Consider the following 26751-nt stretch of genomic DNA (forward strand, 5'->3'; position numbering starts at 1 on the left):
GGGATTGACTAATGCTTCCAAGAAAAAGCACACTGCCTTCTGCATTCCAGCCACTGGCCACTCTTAGAGGGCCACCTAATAATACCTGTCTGCTGCACGGAACCAGCCCATCCTCTAAAGAATACAGCATGTTGCTGTTTAAATCCCCATCAGCCCATGCACTACCCAGCTTTTAAGGCCTCCTGCAGAAGCAGGCTGTGTATAATGCTCTGTTTCATACACAAACACTGCTAACACTCAGAAGAAATCTGAGAACTCATTTCTTGAAATTTAATTTTTAAACAGAGTCTGACAAACTGAACTTAATGCCCCTAGATTACTATTAAAAAAAATCCACAATCACACAAACCACCCTTTGACTGTACTTTGTACTCATGGCTCTAGGAGGCCTGAAATCAGCTGGACTGAAATTGTATTTCCAAACCTGTGCTCAAGTGTACTTTAACTGATCTATTTTTGTTCCCTCCTTCCCTAGATTTCCTCTACTGTGTTTAACCAGGGCAGGTACCACAGGCCAGAGAAGACTCACAAATTCAAGTAAAGAGTGTAAAGGACACGGTAAACTACTGGAGTGGACAAATGTAATGTGAGATGTACAGTGGGTGAAAGGCAAGTCTGTGAACAGAGCTGTGAGTGGGGAAAGGCTCCAGATGGACCCAAGTGCTGGTTCTCAGAGAGAGCTCAGGTGTCTGTGGGAAAGCAGGGCCGATGTTCAGGAGTGAAGGGGATGGAGAAAACTCATCTGAGGAGTGAGAGTGTGGAAGAGGTAGAGGGGAAAGGGAATAGATGTACCTGTGAACCTGCTGCAGCCTTCCAACAGACTCAGTTTGCTGCTGCACGTCCTGCCTGATACTTCTGTCTGTCCAGGCCAGCCTGGACAGAGCCTGAGAGCTCCTCCCTGGCACAACACACAGCAGGGCCTTGTCTGGATGCTCCCACCCCTCCTGAGTGCTCACCTGCACTGGCCCAGCAACTGCTTCCACCTGGACTGGCAGACCAGCCCCTTTCCTTGGCTTGCTTTCCTTCCTTTCCTGGCTAGCTATGGTCCAGAAGGGAACCTGCACCACTGGAAACAGCAGCAACAGCAAGCAGGAGCTTGAATTAATCCTGCCATTATTCACACTGACATGATGTTGACTGTCCACTTTAGGGACTTCTCAGTGCTGTTTCAGGCAGCCCCAGTCTGAGTCATCCTTCCCAAAGAGACAGGCCTCAGCTACTCCCATGCCTGTCAGGAGACTGGGTCCTACTCAAAACTCAGCTTGTCAAACTTTGTGCAGGTCATTTCACCTCCTGTTTTTCAACTTCTCCATCTGCTAAAGCAGAGTAGTGACACTGGTCTTCTCTTTGAAGTGTTGCAATTAAATGTCTCATGTGGAATTTAGGCATTTCTATCACTGTCAGAGCAAAGTGTGGGTGCCAGATGTTTATTCAGGCCTGCCAGCATCTCTGAATAGTTGCAGTGAAATTCTTTTAAGGACCCTGGTCTGGAGCACTGTCTTTATTAATATGCATTGACCATTTCTGGCAGCATCCACCAAATGTCAAGGGCTGTAAATTCAGGTGCTGTAACATGTGTATTGATCCTTCAGGGACAATTACTCAGCAGGAGTGGGAAACAAAGGCTGCTTTGCTATTGGAGCATCAGGACCCTGGAACAGAACTGCATTTGAAATGTGCACAACAGTTATGTCCTGTTATACCTGCAAATCCATGTGCCAGTATAAGCCAGGATTTGAGCTTATCACCCCATCTGGTCACATTTTATATAAATGCATCTCAAGGCCAATTTAAAAAATATAATTAAATTCTTTCTAGGCCAAATGGGTGATTTGGCACGTTGAGAAGTTGTATTTTTAATCTGGAGCTGTGAACTCTTCTATCTTAGGTCCTGAGATGATTGAGTCACTTTAGCAGAGCAGACTAAAATGTTTCATGCAGTTCCCTGAGGAAGGTGAAACACTTCCATATGCTCAGCTGAACTTCGGCATCTCTGGCTAAGGTCCGTGTCAGGATATGAGGGGTCTGTCACTGCATGGAAAGTCCAGCACTCTGGGGAATGGAATTCCTTTCACAAGGCAGAAAGAGTCTTCAACCAGCTGTTCAGCTGGGCTCCAGAGCAAAAAGCATCCTGCAAGGAGAGTTACATCTGACACAGTTGTCAGCTGCTTTGTTTCTGGATGTGCAGAAACCTAGGCCTGTGGAAAAAAGAAAGATCAGAGCTTTAAGTCTCACTAGGGACAATGTGCCTCTACCTCCATCCTATAAAAGCAGTAACTTTCTAATGGCAATAACTCCACCAGAGCCAGTCACCCCATCAGAAATGCTCACCTGAGTCAGAATTTCTGACTCAAACACTTGCCAGGCTGTTTCAGGCTATCAGAAGGCTGAGATACAACCAGGGGGCACCTATTTTGTCAAAGACTGGCTTCAGCTGTGAAGCTGCTCTGAGTTCACTCAGTACATAAAGGTGCAGGGACATATTCTTCAAAGGACACAAAACCTCCAAAAATGCAAAGGCAAAAAAAAAGACTTACTTGCCACAGAAGTCCTTGTGAATGGCACGGAGTGTGAGAAGTAATTCTGGGTGTGCCTGTAGCCACTGCTCCACCATATTTGGATGCCTGGGATCAACTTCCAGAAACACGCTCCTGAAAAGACACATTTGGGAGTAGAATTGGAGAAATGCACATTTAGGTTGCTACACTGATAAAAATTAAGATCTTTCTTTCTGTATGACTCTGAGCAGTGCAGGAAATGAAAAGGTCAGTAAACACAGTGCAATCCAACAACCCTAAACCAGATCATAGCTGTCAACATAAGATGCAGATCCCAGCTGCCTCCTTCAGGGGAGAAAGTGCTGATCCTGGGGGGAATTCTCATGGTACTCTGTGTGAGCAGTTAAAGCCCTGTATCGAAATGTAATGAGCCCTTCTGAAGCTCACCCAGAGATACCACCAGCAATGTGTTTCTGAAACCCCCCAAAGATTTAAAGGCAGAAGGCAGTTTTTATGCTGCAGGAACTGAGCACTGAGCACTGGCCTGGCAGCCTGAAGTCCCTCTGTGTATAAGCAGCAAGAGACATGAAATACAAGTCCGAACACACATTTTTCCACAGTAAATGTCTCCATAAATCAGTTATGAAAACAACACCAGAATTCAGGCCTACATAGAACTGATCAAATAACCTCTGTTAGGGCACCAGGACCAGGCCTGGGTACTGCAGGGCTATTTCCATCTCTGCCAGGTTTTATGACACTGGCTCATCCCCATGTTCTCTCCCGTGACAAAGCAGAACCACCCCAGCTCACAGGCATGGGGAGTGATGGAGCTGGTTATGGCCTGGGACACAGCAAGAGGCATGTTTAGCAGGCTAAGGACACAGGCCAAACCCCATCAAATGCTCTCCTGAGAACTTTAAAACATCCCACACTGAATACTCCCTACAAATTCACCAGGCTAACTACAAGCTGGGTGTGGATCTTATTCCTGACTTTAAAAAACTTCCACTCCTCAATGGGGGCTTGACTTATTAAACAAGCAAAAAGAGAAGGAAAAGAAATAGCCTTAAGAAACAACCCCAAAGGACCAGTCTCTAATGCTGGGAAATTCTGAGACGCATCTTCTGTCTTGTGGTCATGCAAAGCATGAGGAATGAATTCTGCATGCACTATGCCTCTCAATATTCCCATTCTTCTCAAAACAGCAGATTTTCAACAACCACTCTTATGGTGGCCAAATGTCATGAGTATTCAACAGGATGCGTGAATGCCCTGGCACATGAACAGTACACTCAGACTTTTGGGTATCAGCATGTTGATCTTCAAAATGGATCCCGTGTGATAGAGAATAGGAACAATCAATCTTGAATATTAATAATGGAGAAATTAAACATTTAAGAAACTATCCCTAACTGATCTTCTATTTCCTGGGATATTCAGCATTCTATACTGGTACAACAAAGAAGTTTCCCCTAATGAAAGGGTGGGAGGGAAGTGGAGATGTACACCCACCCTCAAAGAGTTCTCCATTGCTTCTCCTTCCATCAGTTACTCACCTTAGAAAGCTCCCCTGCCTTCTGCACTCTTCTTAGCTGCTCTCTTCCATGTTCTTTTTGTTGCTGCTTTCACCTTCAAAGATTCTCACTTCACTAATGACCAGGAAATGCCACCAACAGCCAAGGAAAGGCCCCACACCACTTTATTAACCAATTTCAAGATAATTTTGCTTACACACATGACATTTTAAAAACTGCTGTTATTAACAGGGGCAATGAGGGGACAATTTGGCAACTATTTTCCCTCTGTTTTGTTTTCATACAGGGAAGAACAGAATTTACAGAAGTGGATGGATAAAAGATATGAAATTCAAAAGACTGTAGCGCTTACCCAGAAACCTTCAGAAGAGAAGGAGCCAAAGCCAGAATTGTTTTGATGACTCTCATGCCATCATCTCCCCCATCCAGGGCATCAAGGTCCTCATAGCTGGAGTGTGGGAAGAGAAAGACATTTGACAGCAGTTCCTGTGGTCCTTGAGAATGCATCACCCCACAAAGAAAGGGGCACATGACACACCGGAACTCCAGAGCAGGGGACGGCACTCACCCCTTATATGGGAAATACAGGGAGGGAGAAGCTACCACAGGGCTGAGAAATCCCACATTCAGCACAAGGAGAAATCACCCCCTGAAGTATTTCTGAAAATTAGGAGCCAACTGTAGCTGGGATCTCACAGTTCCAACACATAGGTTTGTTCTCTCTAAGCTGGCCAGAGAGCAAGGGTGTTGTACAGCAAGGGCTTGATTGATCCATGCCAAACACCAGCTCAGGCTGTGGCTAACTCAGCAGAGCCAGCTGGGATGCAGAAAGCTCAGCTGCCAGAACCTGCTCTGGTGCACATCTTGTACAGAGGTGGGGTCAGGACTTTCTTCTCACATGCATGACAGTCAGTTTTGGATTGGGAACTTGCTAATTTCAAACAGTGTACTTTTTCTATTTTAATAAATCTTTAAAACATTTCCATGTTGTTTCAGGCCTGTAAGCAGTATCAAAGTAAGCCTGTATTATTATATCCCAAATAAACACACCTATATTTTGTATGTGTATATTACATTTGCATGTTTTGCAACTGTGTGTAGTACAAAGAAGCAGACAGAAAACCTTACTTCAAGGAACAGGAGAGGAAAAATCTCTTTGTTTTATTACCAGAGGATTTCTGCATCCAAGGAAGCCATGTCTTCATGGAAAACATATGGGGGGTTACTGACTATGACATCTATGGGGCCCCAGAGCAGCAGCTGTTTGGCAGAACCTAGAAAAGAAAAAGAATCACAAGCAGCTCTCAACCACAGCATCTTCCCTAGAAGATCAGTGTGAAGACCCTCCCCCAGGAAACTGTCTCCAGGCACATGTAAATGTCTTTGGCTCTGCTTTGCGATGACAAAATTTTATTCTATTTCTTTCTGCAATAGCGTGCCTTGTTCCCTGTCCCAAGAGTGCAAGAGTGATACAAAGGAAAGCACAGATGAGGTATCATTTTTTCATATCAAGAGCCTGCTTAACAAAACATGCTAAAAAGCACAGGAGCTTGATGCCCTGGAGCTCTGTGCCCACCTGGATCTAAAGCAACAACCAGAACTCGGAGAGCCCACAAAGGCCTATGTGGGAGCTCAGACTGGCTGTGCAGATGGACATCCTTCCTCACAGAGCTTACAGAGCTGCAGCAGGACCTCCAATGAGCTGCAGAGCCAGGGCCCCTCAGCAAAAACAACAGTGGGCTGCTCTTCTGCAGACCAGGAGCAGCTTCCTACACTCCTGCTGCTGTCTGACACAGGCCAGCCCTGAATCAAACCTCATGGAACCACGTGAGTGTGGCACTGTCCTCAGGCAGCCTCTTGGCACAGGGCTTTCAGCTCTAAGAGGTAGCAGAGAGTCAAAAACAAGTGTCAAAGTTGTGCTAATGAACCCACAGTGCTGCAGCTCCTGGCTCCACAGCTGCTAACAAACAGCCAAACACTACTGACCTAACTGGAGAGGCCCCACCAAATGCTGGTTTTAACTGGTTTCAACTGGCTCTGGGGAAGAAAAGCATCCTTTCCTGGTTCAACTAACATAATTTCAGGTGAATACAGTTGGGCATTTAATCTAAGCTAAATATATGGGCTCCCTCTACCATCAATGGACAGACAGGCATGGACATATTTATATAAAGCCTTCATGTCAGCATGGAATGAATTACACTATATATTTGTCTCTCCCCAGCAACAGTAAAGGGTGCCTGGACTCCCAGCTCAGATACAGCCTTGGGACACCTAAACTCAGGAACAATTAACTTTCTGATACAATTAGAGACTTATGTCAGCTGATCATCTGCCCTGGAAATCTCTGCAGAGAAAAGCTTCACCGGCTCACTTCTTACTGACCTTTTCTCTATTAACTTCAATACTCTTCTGCTGCCTACATCCCAGAATGGTCCCTTGGCTGTCTCTCATGCCTCCCTCCACCCATCAAAGACAAAAAGGGAAAAAGACAAAGGGGATTATAACAGAGAAAAGAGTTACTGTGTGAAACATCTTGGTGGATGATGCGAATCCTTTCTTGGAGTTGCAGCCTGTAAAATTCCAGATGCAACAACAGAAAGAAGAAAGATTAGGAGGTGTATATGTGTTCATGAACAGTACATTTTACAAACACGTCATTAAATATTGCACCTTTTATCTGATACACATACATTCACAACTGCCAAGACCTTCCCAGCATATTCTCTCCTCCACCAGTGGCCTTACACCCAAGTTCTACTCCCTTTGCTGAGGGCTGTGGTCCTGCCCCATCAGGATACACAGGTATCAGGAAAGGGAGGGATTCCTGCACTGTGTGCCATGTGCCCGGATGGATCTGGCACTGGGCTTGATCCACTAGGATTCATCCAAGCATCTAGAGAACACAGCTGGGATAAGGGAGCTCTGAAAAGCAGGCAGGATCTAAGCTGGGCTCAGTCAAGCAGTAACACAGCTTATCCTGCTGGCTTCTCTCCCAAGAGCTACAGGGCACCATGCCAGGGACAAGATCACAAAGACACAATGAAAATACCCATGGAGAAATATGAAGCTCTCTGACATGACATTTATACTCCCTCATCCACAGTTGAGCCAACAAGCAATGTTAATAAGCAAGACAATCTTCCCCAGAGGCCAGAGTTATTATCAAGGAGACAAAGATCTGTCCAGCTTTTATTATATTTATGAAAAATTGCAACAGAATTTGGTTTGACACATTAGGAGGAAACCTCTGCTCCCCATTCTTTGTAACTGAGATAGGAGGCAAAGGGTAACAGTGAGGTGACCAGTTTGGGAAGGGCTTGTTCCTACTCAGCTCTTCAGACTCACACACAAGCTGGGACTTGCAAGAAGTGAAGAAATGCAGCCCAGTGCAGCCAGCACCAGAAGTAGACCCCCAGTGCTGGCAGCAGCTTGGGAGAAGAGGGGTATGTTGGGCTGTAGACAGAAATCCCAGTTAATGAGCACCTCTTGCGATGCACAGCTGTACTGGACTCCATGAGAAATAGCAACAGGAATTCTTTCTGAGATTACTCTAATTAATGCCTAGGGCCCAGCAGTTACTGAGGATGAAAATGCAATCTGGAGCTCATTTGACAAAGCCTACAGAGACTCAGAAGCATACTGGGATTCCAGCTCTGGGGCTCCCTGTGATAGTGACAGTCCAGAACAACCTGACAGAAGAAGCAGCTGAGGAAGTGGAGCCTCTAGGAAGGACAAGGACAACCGGACAGACACTCTCTGACTTCAGCACAAGGTGTTTGAGCCAGCAGCTCTGAACATCCATGCTGCCACAGCACAGGTGTCTGAACTGCATGGGATCCAGCAGCACCATTCCCACCAAACCAAGACTGCAGGAAGGATGCTGAGGGACACCACGCAGCACATCAGAGGAAAAGTGCTACTTGACTGTGCGAGCATTTCTGGAGGAGCAAGGACAGAAACAAGCACAACAATAATGACTGAGGGAGCCAGAGAGAGAAAGGCTCAGGGTATACTTGTCCTTAACCACCTAAATGATTAACATTACTACTTCAGTCCTGAGCTTCCTGAATTCAAAGACAGGGGTAAGAGTAGTTACCAAAAAACACTCTGAAAACACCATGTGAGTACCACTGCTTTATTTAGGCTGCTGTCTTTGCAAAGCACATTCACAAGCCAAAGAAAAACACTCCTGTAAACTTAAGCTTTTTTTTTTTTTTTCTGAATTGTTAACACTTTAGTAGCTCAACAACTAAACAGTCTCTGGTTTCCAGTGGTGATAAACATGATACACATGTACAAGTATTGATGACTCTTAGTCTTTCTCAAGCAACAATTTACAAAAAAATGAGTAATATGTGGTCTTGTACCTATGTGCATTCTCCCTGGTGAGATCCACAGCAGCCTCCTCTTTGTCCATGGCTATGACTCTGCTCTGGAACAGAGAAAAACAACAAACCCCACCAAGCAGGTGTTATCAAGATTCCTGAGCAGACATGTTCTGCCAAACATACAAGATCAAAACTGACAAGAGATTGCTCACTCTTGGCTCCTGAAAGGAACAGCTCCTGAGGAATGCATGCAGGGCATAGCTGGGATCACGAGTGATGTGTGTAAAGCACTAAGGTGACTGAAGGCTCTCTGCAGCCCACCAGAACAGACAACAACAGAGCCACAGTGACTCACCTCACTGACACCTCACTGCTCCTGGCAGGGTGAGACTCAACACTCTGGCTAGTCTGGGCTAGGCACAGGCTGCAGGAAGGTCATGTTGTTGGATTCATCCTTCCTAGCACAGACAGGATCCCTCCTGAAACTAACACAACCACTTGGACACAGATTCTGGCATTTTCCATCTGTTATGCAGACACCTTTTACCCAGTTACTCCACTGCAGTCCTTAGACAGATTCACTGCCTGTATTGACTGCATGTACTTGACTGTGTGTCAGGTATTTAAAAGTTCTCAAGCATAATGGTAAGAGACAGGGGTCCACAAATGTTTGTTTGACCTTGTTTGACCTTGGGGAAACCACAGACAAAGGCCTAACTTGATTTTGCTATGCTTGATATTTATTTAAGCAGAGATGTTGGCAGGATTTACACAGAGGACACATGCTTGAAGAAACTGCTTTGCATTTGGAGATGACAGTATGATTTGCCATCACTCCTAAGGGAATTAATGTCATGGTCCCAGGCCAGCACCCACACACATGAAGCTCACCCTTAAGGTGAAGGACACAGCAGAGACCATAAATGAAAAACTGCTCCTGTTTTCTCAGTACCTTAGTGCCAAATTCTGCCTCAAACAGTAAGGAGATTACCCAGAGTGTAACTCCACTTAGCTGTGAGGGTGGCTACCACTAATTCTAATCAGTCAAGGCTCCTTATTTCCCTGGGTACAGCAGATTGGGCTGGGAAAGGACTGTCATGAGTTACAGACTGACACAGCTCTTTAAATTAACAAGCAAGGAAAAGAGCATGAAGCTCTTTTCCTAGCTCAGGAAATCAGAACAATTATACTGTGAAGTCATGAAGCTCAAATATTAACCTTCTTAGGTCACTAGGAGGAGGAACACCCCTTCCATTAGAGGTATCAACCTCTAATTCTTACACAGCAGGGCTTATACTTCTACAAGAGATGGGGCTGGCCACAGCAATTCTCATTCCTGAGAAGGAACTGGCTGGTCTGCAGTTCTGAGGAGAGGGGAATATTTTTCCCTTGACCACAGGCAATGAGATCTTGGATTCATTTCTCATCATCTTGACCAAGAGTATCTCCATAAACATGTTACACACCACAGAAATCAGGGGCAAGAAGGGCTTTGGTCACCCAGATCTCAGTACCCTCCTGCTCTTTTGGCTCTCTTCAGAAGATGTGGGTTGTTACTAGGGAACACAAGACTACAAAAACATGGTTTGGCAGTTGTGGCAGTGAAATTTGCTTGTCTTACTGATCCCAAGTACTGACACTGCTATGGTAATCCCTTTCCTGTATCATTTAGTCTTCAATTTATTAGAGACAAGATCTTTTGATTCATAACAAGGTGGTTTTTAGAGATGACTGCCCCATAAATTCATCTAATAGAGTGTGTGCCCATGCCTCAGTCCTTCCTGTCCTCAGTCCAGGTTAGTAGCTTAAACCAACAGCCACCAGTGCTTCAAGGTAAGGTGATTATTAGTGAGCTGCAGCAGCTCAAGAATGGGCACATTCACTTCTTTCATTCTGGTCATGCCTCTGCTACTCCTGCAGACAGGGAGATGGAGCAATTCCCAAATATCCCTCCTCTACCTACTAGGAACTTACAGAGCCTGTCAGAGACCTGAGCTGCCAAAGTTCCTTCAGAGAAGTTCGTGACATCTCAATGAAGATGAGCAGAGTGGGATTGTCCTCTAACACAAGCATTTATTGCACCAGGAGCACTGAAGGGAGCTCACCTGTGGCAGTTTACAGAGCAGACTCAAAGCAATTGCTCCAGAACCACAGCCAATTTCCAGGATCACAGGATGAGGAACAGGAACTGGGAAACAGAGGGTTGAATTCTCACATTTTTGAAATTCTTCCTCCACAACTAAAGAAACAAGGTCCTAAAAAAACAAACAAACAAAATTACTAAGGGAGCTGTTTTGACTCACACCTTTGTGATCTGAAGACTGAAGTTTAAATCTCTTGACTCTGTACCCAATGCAATGTATTTTTGTTGCTAATTTAAAAAACACAGATGGTAGTAATTGAACTGACATGCCAGAAGTCACTTCAGCTCCATCTGCCCCACAGGGTGCTTTGATTAGTGACCAAATCCTCAGGATACAATCGCCCACAGATCCTCTGAAATCTTCTAGCACTGTTGGGAAAAACAATAACCAGACAGCTGGAGCACATTTACTCCAAAATTTTGGCTTTCAGAATTTGTAAGCGTCGAAACTCAAGATTTCTACAGTCTCAGTATGGTAGGTGACCAGGAGGCAGCTGCACAGCTCCTGACAGTATACAAACCAGTAATCCAACCTGCAGATGAACAGTCAAGCCAATTAATGTTACTAAATGATCCAAATGAGTAATTCCCTGCATGGATTTCAAATTGTGGACTCCTACTACATTTTGTTGCTATAAAGTCACATGGAAAAGATTTTCATCCATGCTCCTGGTTCTACATGCAGTTCTGCTATTTCTGCCTCCTCCCTCACATCAATCTTTTGTTTTTTAAATACCTTTGCCATGTTATATAAAATCCAATACAGCAGGAGAGGTCTCAAAGATTTCTAAGGTTTGTGAAAATGAGATAAAAAAGAAAGCACACACGTGCCTCCCTCTGACTGCAGCATGAACTTCCTTTGTTATTCACTGGAGAAAACTGTAAGATGGAAACCTTATGAACACTTTGAGTCCATCAACAGCCCATCAGGTGCTCTCAGCTCCTTCCCATCCTTGTGCTTTCAGGGCACAACAGCACACACAGGCCTTCTGCCCTAGGTGTTCCCTAGGATTCTCTACTTGAGAGGGCTGTTCTTGGATCTCTCCTGTAAATCCAGAAAGCTTAACAAAATTTACAAAAAATAACTGGCATAAACTGGAATATTTAAAAGGAGAAAGTCCTGGCAGGCAGGTAATCTTCTCTTTTACTTTACAATGGCTTTTGTTAGGAGCCTGAACTGGACAGACTTATGCATAAGGGCAGAAGCCTCTCCTTGGATCTCTCACCATTACTGGGCTGCAGAAAAAGAGATGTCTTGTGCAAAGCTGCAGTACCTCTGAAGAGATTCATAGCTGTTGGCCATCCTCCATGACAGGCTACTTCATATGTGCAGTAAGTGGGAAGGGAGATGCAAACAGGTACAAAAATGAAGCATTCAGGTAGATGAGCTTTGATGAACTATTCCTGGAGCAGGCAAGTTTGGGGACTGATATCTAAATATACTCAGAGATACTTGGGATGAGGATTCTGGGAATCACAATGCCCTACCCTGGCCACCATGTCATTACTGGCATTGCCCTCACATGGGAGTTTTTCTAACAGCCTCCAAAATCACAAATTCCTCACTGATGCTCTGGGATTCTTTTCCTAGACAATTATGGATGAAAATAGTCTCACAGGCTCCCAACCTGGAGAAAACTATTACAGGACTCAGACAGCAAAAGGGAAAAATAAACACCTGATCTACCCATTTCTGTGAGAAGTGGCTTTGGCCATTCAAACAGCTCCAGATGAATCAGCCTAAAAACACTCAGGCACTGCAGAGAGCCAGAGACTGCAACCACAGCTTGCTTTGGCAAAGCAGGTGAGGTGCTGAGGATTCCAAGACCACAGAAGAAAAGGCACACAAAAAAATCTGCTTGGCTATTAAATCACTTCTTTAAATACCAGCCATTTCTGGACACTTACAAACATTTCCTGGAAATCTCCACAGTAACTCAGAACCATCTGTTCCCAGAGTAGCACAAGTTACTGATTACAAAAGTCCAAATATGACTTCCACACACTAGAACTATTCTAACCATTTATTAACTTCCTTAAGGTTTCTCATTAGTAATTTCAAGCTTGATGGGTTTGAATGGAATGCCTACTTTACACATTCCACAGTGAAAGCATTTTAGTGTGCTTGCCAAAGCTCCCATTTAGACATGACTGATTTCAGGTTTTACCACATAAAATACAACTAAAATGGGACATTGATATTACTTAGGCTTTGTGTCCTGCTTTCTGACTGCCTTACCTCATTGTCTTGGTTATTTCATTTCAATTCTTACTGAGGCAAAGGCTGGCTTTCTCATAATACACATTTACCATAATAGTGCAAAAGTAAAAGACATAAAAAATAATGGGACAACCTAAAGGAATGGCATCATTTTCCAGACATTAGTACCTCACTACAATAAAAGGCTGAATAATTATTTTCAACCTGATTGACCAGCAAAGAAGAAAGAGGCATTCTAGCTGGCAAACAATCAGGAAAATCCAGCAACTGTTACACAGAGCATGTCCACTCATCCCACTCCCATTGCCACCAGGTTTCAGGAATGATTAAATTATCAAAAAATGTTTTGAAATGGTATTCATCAGATTCTTCTCAGTATTTTTAATCCTTTAGCAAATGATCCAGCCAAAATCTGTACTTCTCCAATCACACCATCACCTCCAAAATATCACCACTGGAAATGGATAAATTACAGCACTTTGCAGAACACAGTAGAGCCCCTTTCAAATCTTATCTTGGAAGATGAAATATTTCTGGCTGAGTATTACAGTGTTCATACAAAGACTACAAAATAGACAAGTCAGACATTCCCAGCCTTTGCACAAGAATCTGACTGGAACCACAGAGAGGGAAAAGCAACAAAGAGGCTGATGGTGCTAAAAGGAGGTGCCTGGGACTGGCACAGAGAAAGTGGGACTGGGACAACTGCAACTGGCCAAAGGCTGGGGTCTTTACTGGGTAGGATACCCCATGTCAGACTGAACAGATTCAGAGCACAAATGCCTGCTAATGTAATGCCAACATCACCAAAAGCCATTTAAACCATCAGTTTGATCACCAGCTTTGAAGGCTGAGATATGAAATTACAGAAATTCCACTGGGAAGTAAAAGAAAACACTTTGTGACCCAATTCCATATTTGCTCACAGCATGCCAATCGCAGGGTAGAATGAACTCTCAATTGTGGACTTACTAACATTCAAATTATTGTTTACAGTATGAGTCATTATTGTCAGTTACAACCCAATCTACAACAAAAAAAATCTGCCAACCAGTACTACAGGTACTGGCTGAACTACTTTCATCCTGGAGCCTGGTATACAGACACGTGGGTATCAGTGTGAGAATTGTGAGAATGGGGAAATGGAACCTCATGAAGACTGTTTCTCCTCTAATCTTTGCAAGAAGTTCCTTCCTGCAGCAAAAGTCAGTTTTGGAAGGAGTGAAGGGACTGAATGGCAAACAGATAGAACCAGAAAAAATCTAAAATCCTCTGCCTGCTTTTGCTAGCAATGGCAGCAAGGTGAAAGGGAAGGAAGGTCCCCTACATGGTTTGGGCAGCCCAATGATGGAGCTGGTGACACCTGCATGCAGGGACAGACTGCATATTTCATTCCACAGATAGGTGAGCAGAGGTGTTGAAACAGCCAGGAAGAAGAGACAGAAGTCTCATGGAAAAGTAGGTTCAGTAGCCCGTTTTTCCTTGAAGCAAATCTTATGCATGGTCATAAACTAAAACACAAGAAGTTTCACCTCAACATGAGGAAAAACTTCTTTATATTGATGGTGACAGAGCACTGGAACAGCTGCCCAGGGAGGGCACAAAGTCTCCTCCTTGGAGATATTCCAACCCCACCTGAACACATTCCTGTGTCACCTGCACCAGGTGGCCCTGCCTTGGCATGGGAATCAGACTGGATGATCTGGATGATTCCTTCCAACCCCAACTGTTCTGTCATTCTGTGATTACCTTGTGCTTTTACATGTACAGGGGACACAAATATTTGCTTCTCATGCTACCTAACTTCCAGCACTCAAGAGGCTCTCAAGTTTTTGTCTCTACCTCTCACAGGCTGTTCTCCCCTTGTGATTCCAGGAAATCTTGCTTCACTGCCAGATTCACCCTAAGTTTACACTGTCTTTTATTTGGGTTCCACCCCCAACCTTCTCTTTGAGTGCAACAAATACAAAACTTTGTGAACACCTCCAGCTTCCCCTGAGCCTCTGCCTCACCCTTCCACCTACAAGTGTAGTTCCCCAGTTCCCCCCAGAACCCTCTCTGTTCTCACAGGCTATTGGTGCCACCTCTGTCCTGTGGCCAGGGCTCTGGTTCACTGCATTTCTTGGAACTGCAGCTGCACAAAGCAGTGAGAGGTCAGGGGCTGCCAGCACCCAAACCACAGAGGCTGCACAGCTGCAGCACAGGCAGAACCAGCACAGGCTCAGCTGGGTTCCAGCCCCAAGACAGCCGGGAGGAGGCAGCAGAAGTTCCTGGGCCCAAGGCTGGCTGCAGAGCCGAGCACAGGGACAGAGCTGAGAGGATCCTCTGCTAGAGCCCAGCACCTGGCAATCACCCATCATATGTTTCTGCCATCAAAAAGGACAAACCAAATAAATAAAACAAGAGGAAGTGAGGAATGGGAAAGGCAAGGGTGGAAGTCACAAACTACTTCCGACAAGCACCCTTCTTTCATGCCACAGGGAAAGCAGGGAAGACAAGGTTCCAGGGGTAAGAGCCAGGGTAGCAGGAGACTCTAAATTCCCAGGTCACTCAACTGAAGAAGAAAAGCAAAAAAACCCAGGAAAACCCTGGTAACCTTCTCTCTGCTATTGCACACTTCCTGGGAATGTTTCACGTATTTGTGTGCTTTCCAGAAACTTCTATTCTCAGAATCCAGGACTTTCCATAGAACCTGATCTGATATTAACCCAATCACCTCTCCCATCTTGTTTGCCCACTTGGCTGCCAATCAGCACACAACAAACACCAGGAAGCCAAGCTGGAAACCCAACTCCATGGCAATGGCCCTAGAAAACCCCTGCCAATATCCCACTTCCAAAACCAAGCCATCAAACCAGCCCACTGCTTCATGGGCAGGAATAGTAGGCACTATAGTAGGAAAGAGAAAAATCACAGAATATTATGAGCTGGAAGGGACCCACATGGATCATTGAGTGAATGGCCCACGTGGGGATCAAAGCCCTGGAACTCCCACGGGACTCAAAGCACCTGAGTAACTTCAGAGGAGCCACTGATCCTGAAAGAAAGGGTGGCATTAGGCATTAGCAATGAGAGAGAAGTATGTCAAAGCATGCCTAGTACTGAGGAAGGGGTTTGGCTTTGGTCACACAGCAGCTGGATGTCAGGGCACATGCCACGTGCTGCTTCATCTGTTGGAGCAGAGGCTGTGACAGCACCCAGGGATGACTTTACCAACAGGCAGCAGCCCATATGTGCTCGTGCCCAAGAGAAATTACCACAGCTGTCACATCTAAATTTAGCCATGCCTGAGGGGCAAGAGTGGATCCAAGTTGCTGTAGCCTGGCTGTACATCAGGTGTCCAGCACAGAGCTCTAGCCAGGCACACCTCTCCAGAAGAAAGGTATTTTCTTTCTCTGCAGATACAGGTATTGATCACTGCCAGACACAGCATCTGGACAGATGCACTAGTCTATCTTGCTAATCCCTAGCTTTAGTTATGTGGAGGTTTGAAAAGAGCATGGGGGAGGAAAAGGATTTCCCCCCCTCCCATGTGGGAATCTCCTTGAGTCCCATCTGTCACAGCCATTTTAAAGCTTGTTTTTCTCCAGATCTAGTCCTACATCCTGCTTTCACTGCTGATGAGCTACAGGACTCAGTGGAAACACATGGAAACAGGAGGCTCAACCACAACAGGGAGATTAAAACTCCCCCAAAAATACAGGTATTAACAGCAGAGAGATCTGTGAGAACATATTAAAAAAGTCTATAAAAGTTAACCTGGGGGACAGGTTTGTGCATGACAAAAAAAACCAGCTGCTGCTTTCCCTGCCTTCAGCACAATTTTTAGCTTTAAATTTCCATTTTTCATCTGTCCTGAAAATCACCAGCTTGGAAGCAATTCTCTGCACTAGCAGAATCTTGTTTTCTTGCATAAGAAGCCAGCAGAAACTACCACCACAGTTCATCTTGGCCAGCCAGCCAGGAACAACCCTGTTTCTTCCATCATTTCCTTTTGGACAAGAAGAAATCTGTCCGGAAAAACATTCTGTCCTGATTTTCAAGTGGCCAGCAATAGACCCTTGCTACACTGTTTCAGCATTTAATTACACTCTCTGCTGAGATGTGCACCTTTTCTTCTGCCCTGCATTTATAGTGCTTATTATAAACTTGCCTGTAAAACCAGAGAGACTTCAGTTTTCAAATTTCTGCTGTCTGTGCCATATAATTTACCCCACAGCTTGTCTTTGATGAACTAGACAATCTTCAACAACAAGGCAGACTTTTTCAACCTATTAGTCCACATACTGTTTTTTCACCAAATCTAATTTTCCACTTGTTCCTCAAGCAATCAGTAACATAACTGGACATAATAGTTCTGCAGCTATTCCACTACTGCAATACTCATTATTTAATGCTGCTACGTGCATGTGGCATTCCCCAGTCCACATGCAAGGATCCCATCAGCCCACTGGGCGGCAAAAAGTGGGTGCTCCTGGACAGCCAATATCCCTAAGACACTGGCAATCCCAATTCCTTCTCCAAGCCCTTCTGGCAGCACAAGTGCCTCAGCCACAAGGCACAGGCTGCTCTATTTGTTTCTCTCTATATGATCCTATTAAACACTTGTGCCTAGCTCAAAGGGCAATTCCAACTGATCTGCAGCAACAACAGGCTCCCTTTGTGACTTCCATTCCCCAGCCTCTGTGGCACAGCCCACCTGCAGAAAATATTTTTCTCCTCCAACACATGGATGAAGTATTGCCTATCATATGGGCAAAATCTGATCTGTGAGGCCACAACAGCAGTGCTCCACCTTTAGCACATTTGCTTACAGCTCTATTTTGAGAGATAGCAGATAATTTTTGATTTACTAAATAATGCTCTACTGTATTTATGTTTAATATGCCTTATACAAGTCTACACATATTTCAAGAAAGAACCTTAAGCTATGTCAAGACAGGGCATTATTAGCCTTTTCACTTCCCATATTGGGAAGCCCATTACACATAAAGAGGATGCAGCCTTCCCTTGAAAAGACAACTGCTCAGAGGTAAAACTATGAAAAAAAGCCAATCTTCTGACTCTTGATTAATGGCTGTACTCACTACACAGTGTGACCTTCAGACCTTTCCAAGAAGTATCCACCTGTGGTAAAGAAATTAGGAAAATGAAAGGACATTTCTGCATCAATGCTTCCTTTCAGCATTGATTGGAACAGAAAACGTGTCACTGCTTTGACAGAAAATGTTGGAGAGAGAAAAGGCCTACTTTGCAATCTGTTTATTTGCATATACAGGTCAGGAAAAGACAATTCTCCCTTCTTTGTGTGCTGGACTTTCTTGAAAGTTTAATGATTATGTTTATCTAGAAGTTAAACTTCATGCAAGGTTTCTGAGAGTCAATCTTTGATTCAAGTGCTTTCACAGAACACCCCACACAATGAATGCCATTCCACAGGCAGGTGCAAGTAAACAGCATTGACTTCAGCTTTCAAGCATGTTATCCTGGGAAAAAAACAACCTATTTCGGGAAACAAGCAAAAGAGCTTAAAAATCACAGGTGGAAAAAGAATAGACAAAAACATTACTAAAAAGTACAAATGCTGTAGTGAATGATTTAAGTAAAAACTAAAGGTTTTCCTTTATGATTAAACAAGCAGGCAGCACCAGAAGCAAAGAATACACTTTTCCCACCTACAATACAAGATTTGCCGTCACATGATACCAGGGAGGTCAGACATAGACAGACTCCAAAGAAGATTAAACAAATCAGTGGGGGACAGATCCATTAGCAATTACAAAGCAGGATGGTCCCAAATCCAGCTTTGGACAGTCCTTTACTGCTGACTGTCAAGAGAAGAAGGGACCCTTCCACACCCAGCTTTTCTCTTGTCATTTTGCTCCCATCATCTGCTATAGGAGCCCGGATCAATAGCTGCGAGGCACGAAAGATGGCCATTTTTGTTTCCACAGAAAAATTAAGCCTCCTCAGAGCCATCAGAAATCCTGGGATAACGGAGAGTAAAGCGTCAGGAGCTCGGCGAGCGTGAGCCTGGAGCGCCCTCTGCGGGAACCAGGCGGGGGTACTCCCTCGGAGGGGGCCGGGACCAAGGCACAAAAGTCCCTAAGGAAGCCACGGTGAGGATCAAAGAGCCTGCACTCACCCGGCAGAAAGGAATGACTTCTCCTCCTCTTTGTCCTATTTCTCCCACAGCAAGGCCTTCTAAAATTTTAGAAGTTAAAAAAAATACTTGCTTTGGGAAATGATCTTTCTTCTCCATTAATAGTGAGGGAGCAGTGCTGAGATGGGGATGCCTTGACATTACAATAATCGCCTAACAAAGATAATTCATTGTGTACACCCCATAACTTTGGTCCAAACATTTCCCAGTGCAGAAGCCTGGCTCTGGTGCCACAGGAGGAAAGCTGGGAGGATGCCATGTTGCAAAGGCCCTCACAAACTCAGCATTCGCAGCAGCCAGACCAAAGCTTTTCTCCCAGCAGGCCAGAGCTTGAATAGGACCTGCTCTTTCCCTGCTTCTGGCTGCCTGTCCCCTCCCCAGCCAGATTCCCATGGAACAGAAGAACAAAGCCACATGTGCTGCAAAAATATTCCCGGAGGGAGCAAACCAGGAGAAGGCTCAGCTACCAGAGAGAACTAAAGAGATGACATTGGGGCAAATTTCACACAGAACAGAATTAACTAAAAAAGGGAGCTTCTCTCTCTGCGTGTGTCTCTGTCTGCAGGCCTGAAACAATGCTTGTGGTTTGGGTCGTGCTGTGTTTAATTTCATGCCATTACCAAGGCGCTGGGAGCAGGAGTCATAACCCTTCTGTTGCAACCAGAGAAAAACATGTGTGTCATAAACATGGCTCCCCTTCTCAGACTTGAACCAACACACAGGAGCACCTGCAGAACCTGCATACAGAAAATTAGGAAGAAAATTTTGAAGCTGCCTGTGTATCTGCACTGAGTCAGTTTCAGGAGTCACATTTTCTCAGCCAAAAAAAACAAGACACGTGGCTTGAGTGTACAGTCACAGATAAACGTGAACCTGGGATAACAATTAACTGCTTCCTAAAGAATAAGGATTATTTACAGAAATTATCTGGTGAAAAGTTTTAGCACTACCAGTTTTAAGAATGCTGCAGACAAATTCTAAACAAAAGGAAAACAGCAGATGCAATGAACTTTAACATTTCTGAAAGCAGGTATTTCCACTGCAGTTTTCAAGTCCAGTGAAGGCTGAAAGAAATGACTCTGATGAAACCAAACATTGACAAGGCCCAACCCAAACACATCACACAAACAGATTATCAACCTTTCTTTCCAGCAGAAGGAAAGGATCTGGACAACACTTTGTGCACAGGCTGCACACAGGACACAGCTCCTGGAAGCAGCATCAGTCTACAGCCATGTCCTGCCAGGTGCTGCTGACTAGCTGGATTTTGTCCACACGGCTCTCCTGTCACAGGAGCCTCCCCAGCACATCACAAGCAAACTCTCCATTGCCCACAGAGCTCCATTCCTGAATCATTATAATAAACTTCCGGTCTTCTGCAATAAATGTGCGAAAAATGTGCCTTCATCGTAAGTTGAGTGACACAACAAATAAAGTTTTGCCAGGGACAATTCTGGGTAATGCTGTTTACACTCAATTTTTGCACCAGGGTATGTTAACTGGTTTCAAACACAGCACTGCCCTCCAGTTTGGGCCAGCAGAGATGCTTTTACAAAACTCTGGTATCTGGGCTAAATTAACAACATTCTTAAGCATTGGCCAGCCCAGCTTCCACTCTACACAATAGGCCTTTGTTTTGAGCCTGGCACTGCATGGGGTGAAGAACCAGAGCACAGCTCCAGAGGAAGCCTCACCAGCAGATATTTTGACTTGCAGAATACACAAGTTTTCCCTGATTTCAATGCTCCCATTGCATCCATGAACTAATTGGGATTTGAAGGTTGGAAATACTCTCTTGGATCATCCAGAGCAGAAATACTGTTGACAATAACAAAGCAACTATTGCTGGCTCCAACTGGCAAAATATTCCTTGGAGCTCTATCTTCAGACTTAACCAGTACAGAATGATTATGTTTAACCCAGACCAGGCAGAGAGCTCCCAACTTTTCTGGACACAAGTGTCAGCACTATGATTTAGGGCCCAGCAGATTCTCCATGAGTGCTGCTCATGGCCCATAACAAACCAAGACTCTGGTTCTAAATATTCTTCCTCTCCCTGACTTGAGAGGATGTCTATGTTGCAGCTGTGCTGATTCCTATTAAATGCTCTGGAACGCCTCATGGATTTCAATAGCACCCTTTTCTTCAAAGGGTACAACAGAAGCACAGGTTGTCTTTGTCCTTAAATTTCTGTTTAACTTTTGCCCATTACAACAGGTAAACAATTGAAGAAATGACTACTAGACTGAAAACAGGTTTAAGCTTCTGGAACTCATAAATAGACAAGCTATGAAGACCATTTCACCTCCAAAAGTTAACACAGGCTCCAAAAGAAAACAAATTCTTAGAAGGTAAAAAAAACTCCAAACCCATCCAAAATAAAAACAAACAAAAAACCCACCTTGCAAATCCCAAGCCCTCCTGAGGACTAGTAAAGTTTCCTTGTTAGGATGGCCCATGTGCTGAAAGTGAAAGCTAGGCTACTGTCAGAGCAAGTGTCACCATGTAGATCTTAAGCTCTTCCATAGCAGTAGGAACACTGGGGAACATGGAGTTTTAACTTCGCCATGTATGGCTGTCCTTTGTATTCTTACAACTGACAGTCACATTTAATTCCAGCCCAGGTCAGAACTTACCTCTCAGTTTCCTGTATTTGTCCAGAAACCACCATGGAGCCATGAGACAGAAGGTAGGTGCCACTTCCTACCAGCAAGCTCATGGACCGTCAGGCTCTCTGGATTCCATTACTGTTTTCCTACTGCTGCAGGGTTCTGCTGGCAACCTCTGCACAATGTTCAGATTCCTGTATGCACTAAGCCACTGGGATGTAGCAGTAGATGTTTTGAACTTCTCAGGAGTCCTTACATTAGCAGAACTAAGGAAAGCAAAGCCACATCCTTCCATCAATGGCAATTGATTTCTGTGTAATTAAGGGATACATCAGCTTGCAACATCCCTTCCTCTGAGGCAGGAGGCAAAGGTTACTAGCATCAGCTCCAGATCACAAGGTTTGAACCACCCCCATTCTAAAAGAAGTGATCTGATTTCCTCATCACTGCAGCCTCACAACATACAGGATGCCTTCACAGCAATGCCCTGATTGTATCAGGTTGTGTAACTCACACATCCAAGCCTGCCCCCACCACATTCCCCACATTCATACCTCTGTTTCAGGCCGTGGAATAAATACTGGGGGTCTCATCTTCAGGGTCAGGTCCTGGAAGTCCCACTCTCCAAGCACATACTGCACTGGCATCCTGCAGCAGGGCAAGAGGAGGGTGAGCGCTTTGGGACTGTGCTGGGTGACGATGGGCGCCCTCATGCCACACTTTCCTCACTGCTAACCACAACCCCTGCCCAGGACCAGCAACTGCGTGAGCAACGTGCATGTGCATGCTGAGGGAACAGGGGGAGCTCCCTTCCCACAGCCCAGTTTGTTATCAAGCACTAGAATTGGGAACTACTTATGTCAGCCTCACTTTGATCCTGGGGAAAGTGATGGAACAGAGTCCTCGAGGCTGTGTCCAAATATGCCAAGTGCAGGAAGGTGATTGAGACTGGTCAGCATGGATTTACAAAGGGGAAATCACTCCTGAATGAGCTGAGAGTCACCCATGACACAATGAACCAGTTAGGTGCACCAAAACCACATCTTGATTTTCCCTAGGGCTCTGACACTGTCTCCCATAACATCCTTAAATACAAGCTGATGCACTACAAACTGAATAAACGAGGTGGGCTGGAAACCTGACTGAACAGTCAGGCTTGGAAGGCTGATTTCAGCAACACAAGGCTCAAATGAAGGCTGATTCCTAGTGAAATACCCAGGATCAATATCCCGTAACATCCTTACTGGTCTGGGTGAAGGGAAAGAGCACCCTTGGCATGCCTGCAGTGACAGAATTAACTGGGAGGAGTAGCTAACAGACAAGATAAGTGTACAAATTTTCAGAGAGACCTCTGGAGAAATGGGCTGACAGGGATTTCATAAAAATCAACAAGGAGTAATATAAAATCATATAAATGGTGGAGGATAATAACCCCATGCACCAGTACAGGCTGGGGCCTGACCAACTGGACAGTGGCCATGCAGGTGTACAAGTTGTGCCCCTCATTTGAATCACCATGAGAGACCACCACAGCACAGCTGACATCTGAGCTTCCTTCCCTCTGCTGCCATTCTCCTGGCAGCTTTTAGGCTGAAGGAAAGCTCTCCAATGGAACAGGTACAAGAGGATGCTCCTACCTTTGTAGCCGCTTGTAGCTCAGCTGCTGGATTTGCTCCTGCTGCAGTGCTGTAAGTGGAGTGTGGAGGCTTTCGGAATCCAGACTCTGAAACTGAAGACAAAGTCACTTTAAAACCTGCCCACCTGTGCACTGGAGGGTCCTCTGCCACAGGCATCCTCCAGGTGACACAGGATGCTGACAAACACAATTGCCCGGCACTGCTAGAAACCAGCTGGAGAGCCATCAGAAGAACTTATCTGCATGTTTAGAAACAAACCTTTACAACTGTTCTTCTGCTACTTTTTGGGGTTCACCAGAATAATTAAAATTAAGAATCACTTCATCAGGCAAGTCAGGGTGGATATTTATGTTACACTTCAGTGTCTGCAAAAGAGATCTTTTAAGAGACTCCTGAGTGTTCTACTGGCAATAATAAACTACCCCTCACCCCCTGTGCCATATAAGGGAGGATAAGTTGTTTTAATCCCTCTAAATGAGATAAAAAGGCAAGAGATTCAATCAAAATGAAAAAAGTGAGAAGCACATACAGACTTTACTCTTTTCCTATTACTTAACTGTTTTTGCTCCCAGGACAAACGACACAATATATTGACTGGATTCTTGTGCTTCGGGGATGCCATTTGTCTCGAACACCTTCTGCCAATAGTGGACCACGTCAGTGGCAGTCATGAGCCCAGGTCCTGCACTGCAGCTCTGCCTCAGAAACAGCTGCTTTGGACTGAGGACAGCACCTTTCCTTGGAGTCCCTCGCCCTGGCACACACTGAGGTGGGAGGCTCAACAACTTCCTGAGCAGTGGATGGGTGAGGCATCTCATTGTGGTGAAGTTGCTGGCTTCCACACCCGTTCCTGTTGCCACCTACTGATCTGTCAGTGCTGAGATTCACCTGGTGCTACCACAGGTCACTGGCTAAGCACCAGCTGACCACAGTCAGTGGGTTCTCCACAGGACAGCATTTGCAGCTCTTCTAGGCTGGAAAACAAGACAAAAGAAGAGCATCAGTTCCTCAGGCTACAAAATAACAGGTTCCCCTCTGATAGAATGCAGAGTGCTTGCCATAATCCCAGCCCACAAGCACAAAACCAATTACTCACACCTTACCAGTAAAAAAGGACTACCCGCAAAAAAGACTCACATGACAGCCAACCAGCTAAGCCCTGCAACCTGCTTCTTCCCAGAGCTGCCCATCTCCAGAGGTCAGAGGCCAGTCTGTGGCCATGGCAGGGCAGAAACGAGCTGCCCACACACAGGCACAGCTCTCCTGCCTGTCCTTGGTCCCAGAGAGCCACTGAGACACCAACCTTCAGCTCCAGTCCTTGGCTCTCCAGCCCACACATGGGTCACCTTGGTTTCCCTGTAGGAACACCTTCAGTCTCTCCTAGATTATTTCTTCTTTTCCTCTCTCTGTTCATAAACCACAAATCATAGGTCGGCAGGGATGCTCACAGAAGACCTGGACTTCATGGATCAAGGGTTTCACACGGTTACCATCCCCAGAGGGCAAACAAGGGGGCACAGAGCCAGAGCTGAACTGTTAAGAGCAGAGGAAGGAAAAAGCCTCATAACATAATAGAGGGAAGAGAAACACTTGAAAGATGGAAAGGCCAGAAAGGGCAAACACTGCTAGAGGGAAGTCAGTCTCTTAAAGGAGAGAAGAGGCAGAGCCAGACAGAGAGGGAATAAAAACAAATAAGATGACTGCAGGAGACAAAGGAAATGAAACCTTACAAAACAGCTGCTGCATATCACACTTGGAACTGTTTGAGACAAACAGAACAACAACCACATTTTCCTGCTGTGATCCATGAGAAATGAGGGCCCCTCTCTTTTCTGACTCACACTCCCTGGAGCAACTATGGGCTTCCCTGAGCATTCATTGCCATTCCTCTATTGATGGCTACTTTTCAACACTGTCTCAGAGAGGCCACAACCTCCTCTACCCAAATTTCTCCCAAAAATCATCACTCAAACAACTACTGAGCAGCTGACAGCTTGCCCCCTAGGAATGCTGCTGCAGGGAAAGCCGGGGAGACCAACTTGGCTCCAGCCTGGCAGACACTGGCACCACAGTCCTGCTCCTGCTGCACAGGGAAACCCGGGAACAGTCAGGCCTCCACTGCCCTCTTTGTAAAATCAAACACAGCCCAGGGAAGCAGCAGAAGGAATACCCTGCAGCAAAAATCTCCAGACTGTCTTACCTCCAACCTCCTGGCAAAGGGGTGGATGCTCTAAGAGCCCAAGGATCCCGTTTTTACCATCTGCATTACTCTCAGCAGAGAGATAAACAGCCCCCATGAAAACTTGCCTTTATGTAAAGTCTGTCAGCTACAGTATCTATTTGGGAAGCTTCCCACACCAAGGCCCTGTTTACAAGAGAAACACTAAAAGAATAAAACATTAACAACCATTAGCGTTCTAAGGGAGGCAGAAAATACTTTAATTGGCCTCGGCTGAAACAATTTGCACAGAAACACAGAATTGCTGGGGTTAGAAGGGACCTTTGGAGATCAATTAGTCCAACTTCCCAACCAAGGAAGGTGACACAGGAACATGGCCAGGTGGGTTTGGCATATCTCCAGAGAGAGAGACTCCATGAGCCCCATGAGCAGCCTATTCCAGTGCCCTGCCACCCTCAGTGTAAATAAGCTCTTCCTGATGTTGAGGTGAAACTTCTTGTGTTTTACTTTCTGGTCATTACACCTGATCCTGTTGCTGAGCATCACCCTCTTGACAACCTCCTTTGAGATCCTCTCTCATTTCTCTGGACTAAATAGGTCCAGCTCCTGCAGTCTCTCCTCGTAAGACACATAGTTCAGACCCTTCATCTCTGTTGCCCTCTGCTGGACCCTCTCCAGTGTCTCCTTGTCTTGTCTCCCTTAGTAAAGGAGACCAGCTACTTATGTAAAATCCCTGCATGGTACTTCTTGGTACAAATACCTGTCTGCACACAGGGAGGAAGCAGATTTCCCTTTTCCCTCTGCAGTTCCTGGTTCGGTCCTTTCAGCCCCAGCTCCCACTCCCTGCAGCCTCACAGGGGCACAGGTGGCTGTGGAAAGGCCCGGCCACTCGCACTCTCGGCCCTGCCCCACTCACAGGCTTGAGCAAGGGCTGGAGCTCGCACTGTCCAAGCTGCTGTCAGTGTCCGGCCGAGCCAGCGCCGCACAGCCCCGCGGCCGCATCGGGGACTGTGGCGGTGAAGGAGCCGAGTGAGCAGCGCCGGGGCCGGAGGCGCTCCCGTTCCAGCCCCTCAGCTGCCGCTGCACACGCAACACCACGGGCACGGCCGGGGCCTCCCTTCACCTGAGGGGCGACAGCGGGCCCGGGGCTGCTCTGAGGCGAGCGCGCGCACAGCGACGCCTCACCTCACGGCTCCCCGCGCGGCGGGGGGCACCGCCGGCTTCCTCGGGGGCGGGAGCCCCACCGGCTCCCAGTGGGGCTGGGGGCACCGCTGGCTGCCTCGGGGCCCGGGGCCGTGGGCAGCCGCCTCCCGTCCCGCGGCAGGCCCGTGAAGGAGCAGCCGCCTCCCGTCCCGCGGCGGGCCCGTGAAGGAGCAGCCGCGCACTGAGCCGCTGCCGAGCGCACCGCCGCCGTCGCCGCTGCGACCATGAG

At 46.0% G+C, this 26751-nt stretch overlaps 1 protein-coding gene across 7 annotated transcripts; it reads right to left on the reverse strand.

The window, feature by feature from the left end:
- Positions 1–247: 247 nt before the first annotated feature.
- Positions 248–26715, reverse strand: HEMK1 (HemK methyltransferase 1, mitochondrial release factors N(5)-glutamine). 7 transcript variants are annotated; one of them, XM_032750785.3, is made up of 11 exons: positions 26505–26715; positions 24029–24114; positions 23141–23232; positions 22058–22151; positions 10473–10622; positions 8407–8471; positions 6560–6609; positions 5205–5310; positions 4389–4484; positions 2538–2651; positions 248–2198 (listed from the first exon to the last, which is right to left on the reverse strand). In XM_032750785.3, the coding sequence occupies exons 4-11, from the start codon at positions 22148–22150 to the stop codon at positions 2162–2164; spliced, it is 711 nt and encodes a 236-aa protein (XP_032606676.1). In that variant the 5' UTR covers position 22151; positions 23141–23232; positions 24029–24114; positions 26505–26715; the 3' UTR covers positions 248–2161. The 7 variants fall into 7 exon arrangements, with proteins under 7 accessions (XP_032606676.1, XP_012427939.4, XP_072790944.1 ...); XM_012572485.5 differs by having other exon boundaries at positions 23698–24114; XM_072934843.1 differs by lacking the exon at positions 26505–26715 and adding an exon at positions 26080–26229.
- Positions 26716–26751: the final 36 nt, after the last annotated feature.

Source organism: Taeniopygia guttata, chromosome 12 (assembly GCF_048771995.1).
Source record: "Taeniopygia guttata chromosome 12, bTaeGut7.mat, whole genome shotgun sequence".
Lineage (NCBI taxonomy): Eukaryota > Metazoa > Chordata > Aves > Passeriformes > Estrildidae > Taeniopygia > Taeniopygia guttata.

What these genes read in the sequence shown, in the direction of transcription:
- HEMK1 (XM_012572485.5), bottom strand. Translation starts at nt 23,958, where the DNA reads ATGAGATGCCTCACCCATCCACTGCTCAGGAAGTTGTTGAGCCTCCCA. An exon ending in TTCCACGGCCTGAAACAGAG is followed by an intron (nt 10,623 to 22,057) that starts GTATGAATGTGG and finishes TTGTTTTTTTAG; the next exon opens with GACCTTGTTTCTTTAGTTGT. An exon ending in CACAAGGACTTCTGTGGCAA is followed by an intron (nt 2,199 to 2,537) that starts GTAAGTCTTTTT and finishes TTTTTTCCACAG; the next exon opens with GCCTAGGTTTCTGCACATCC.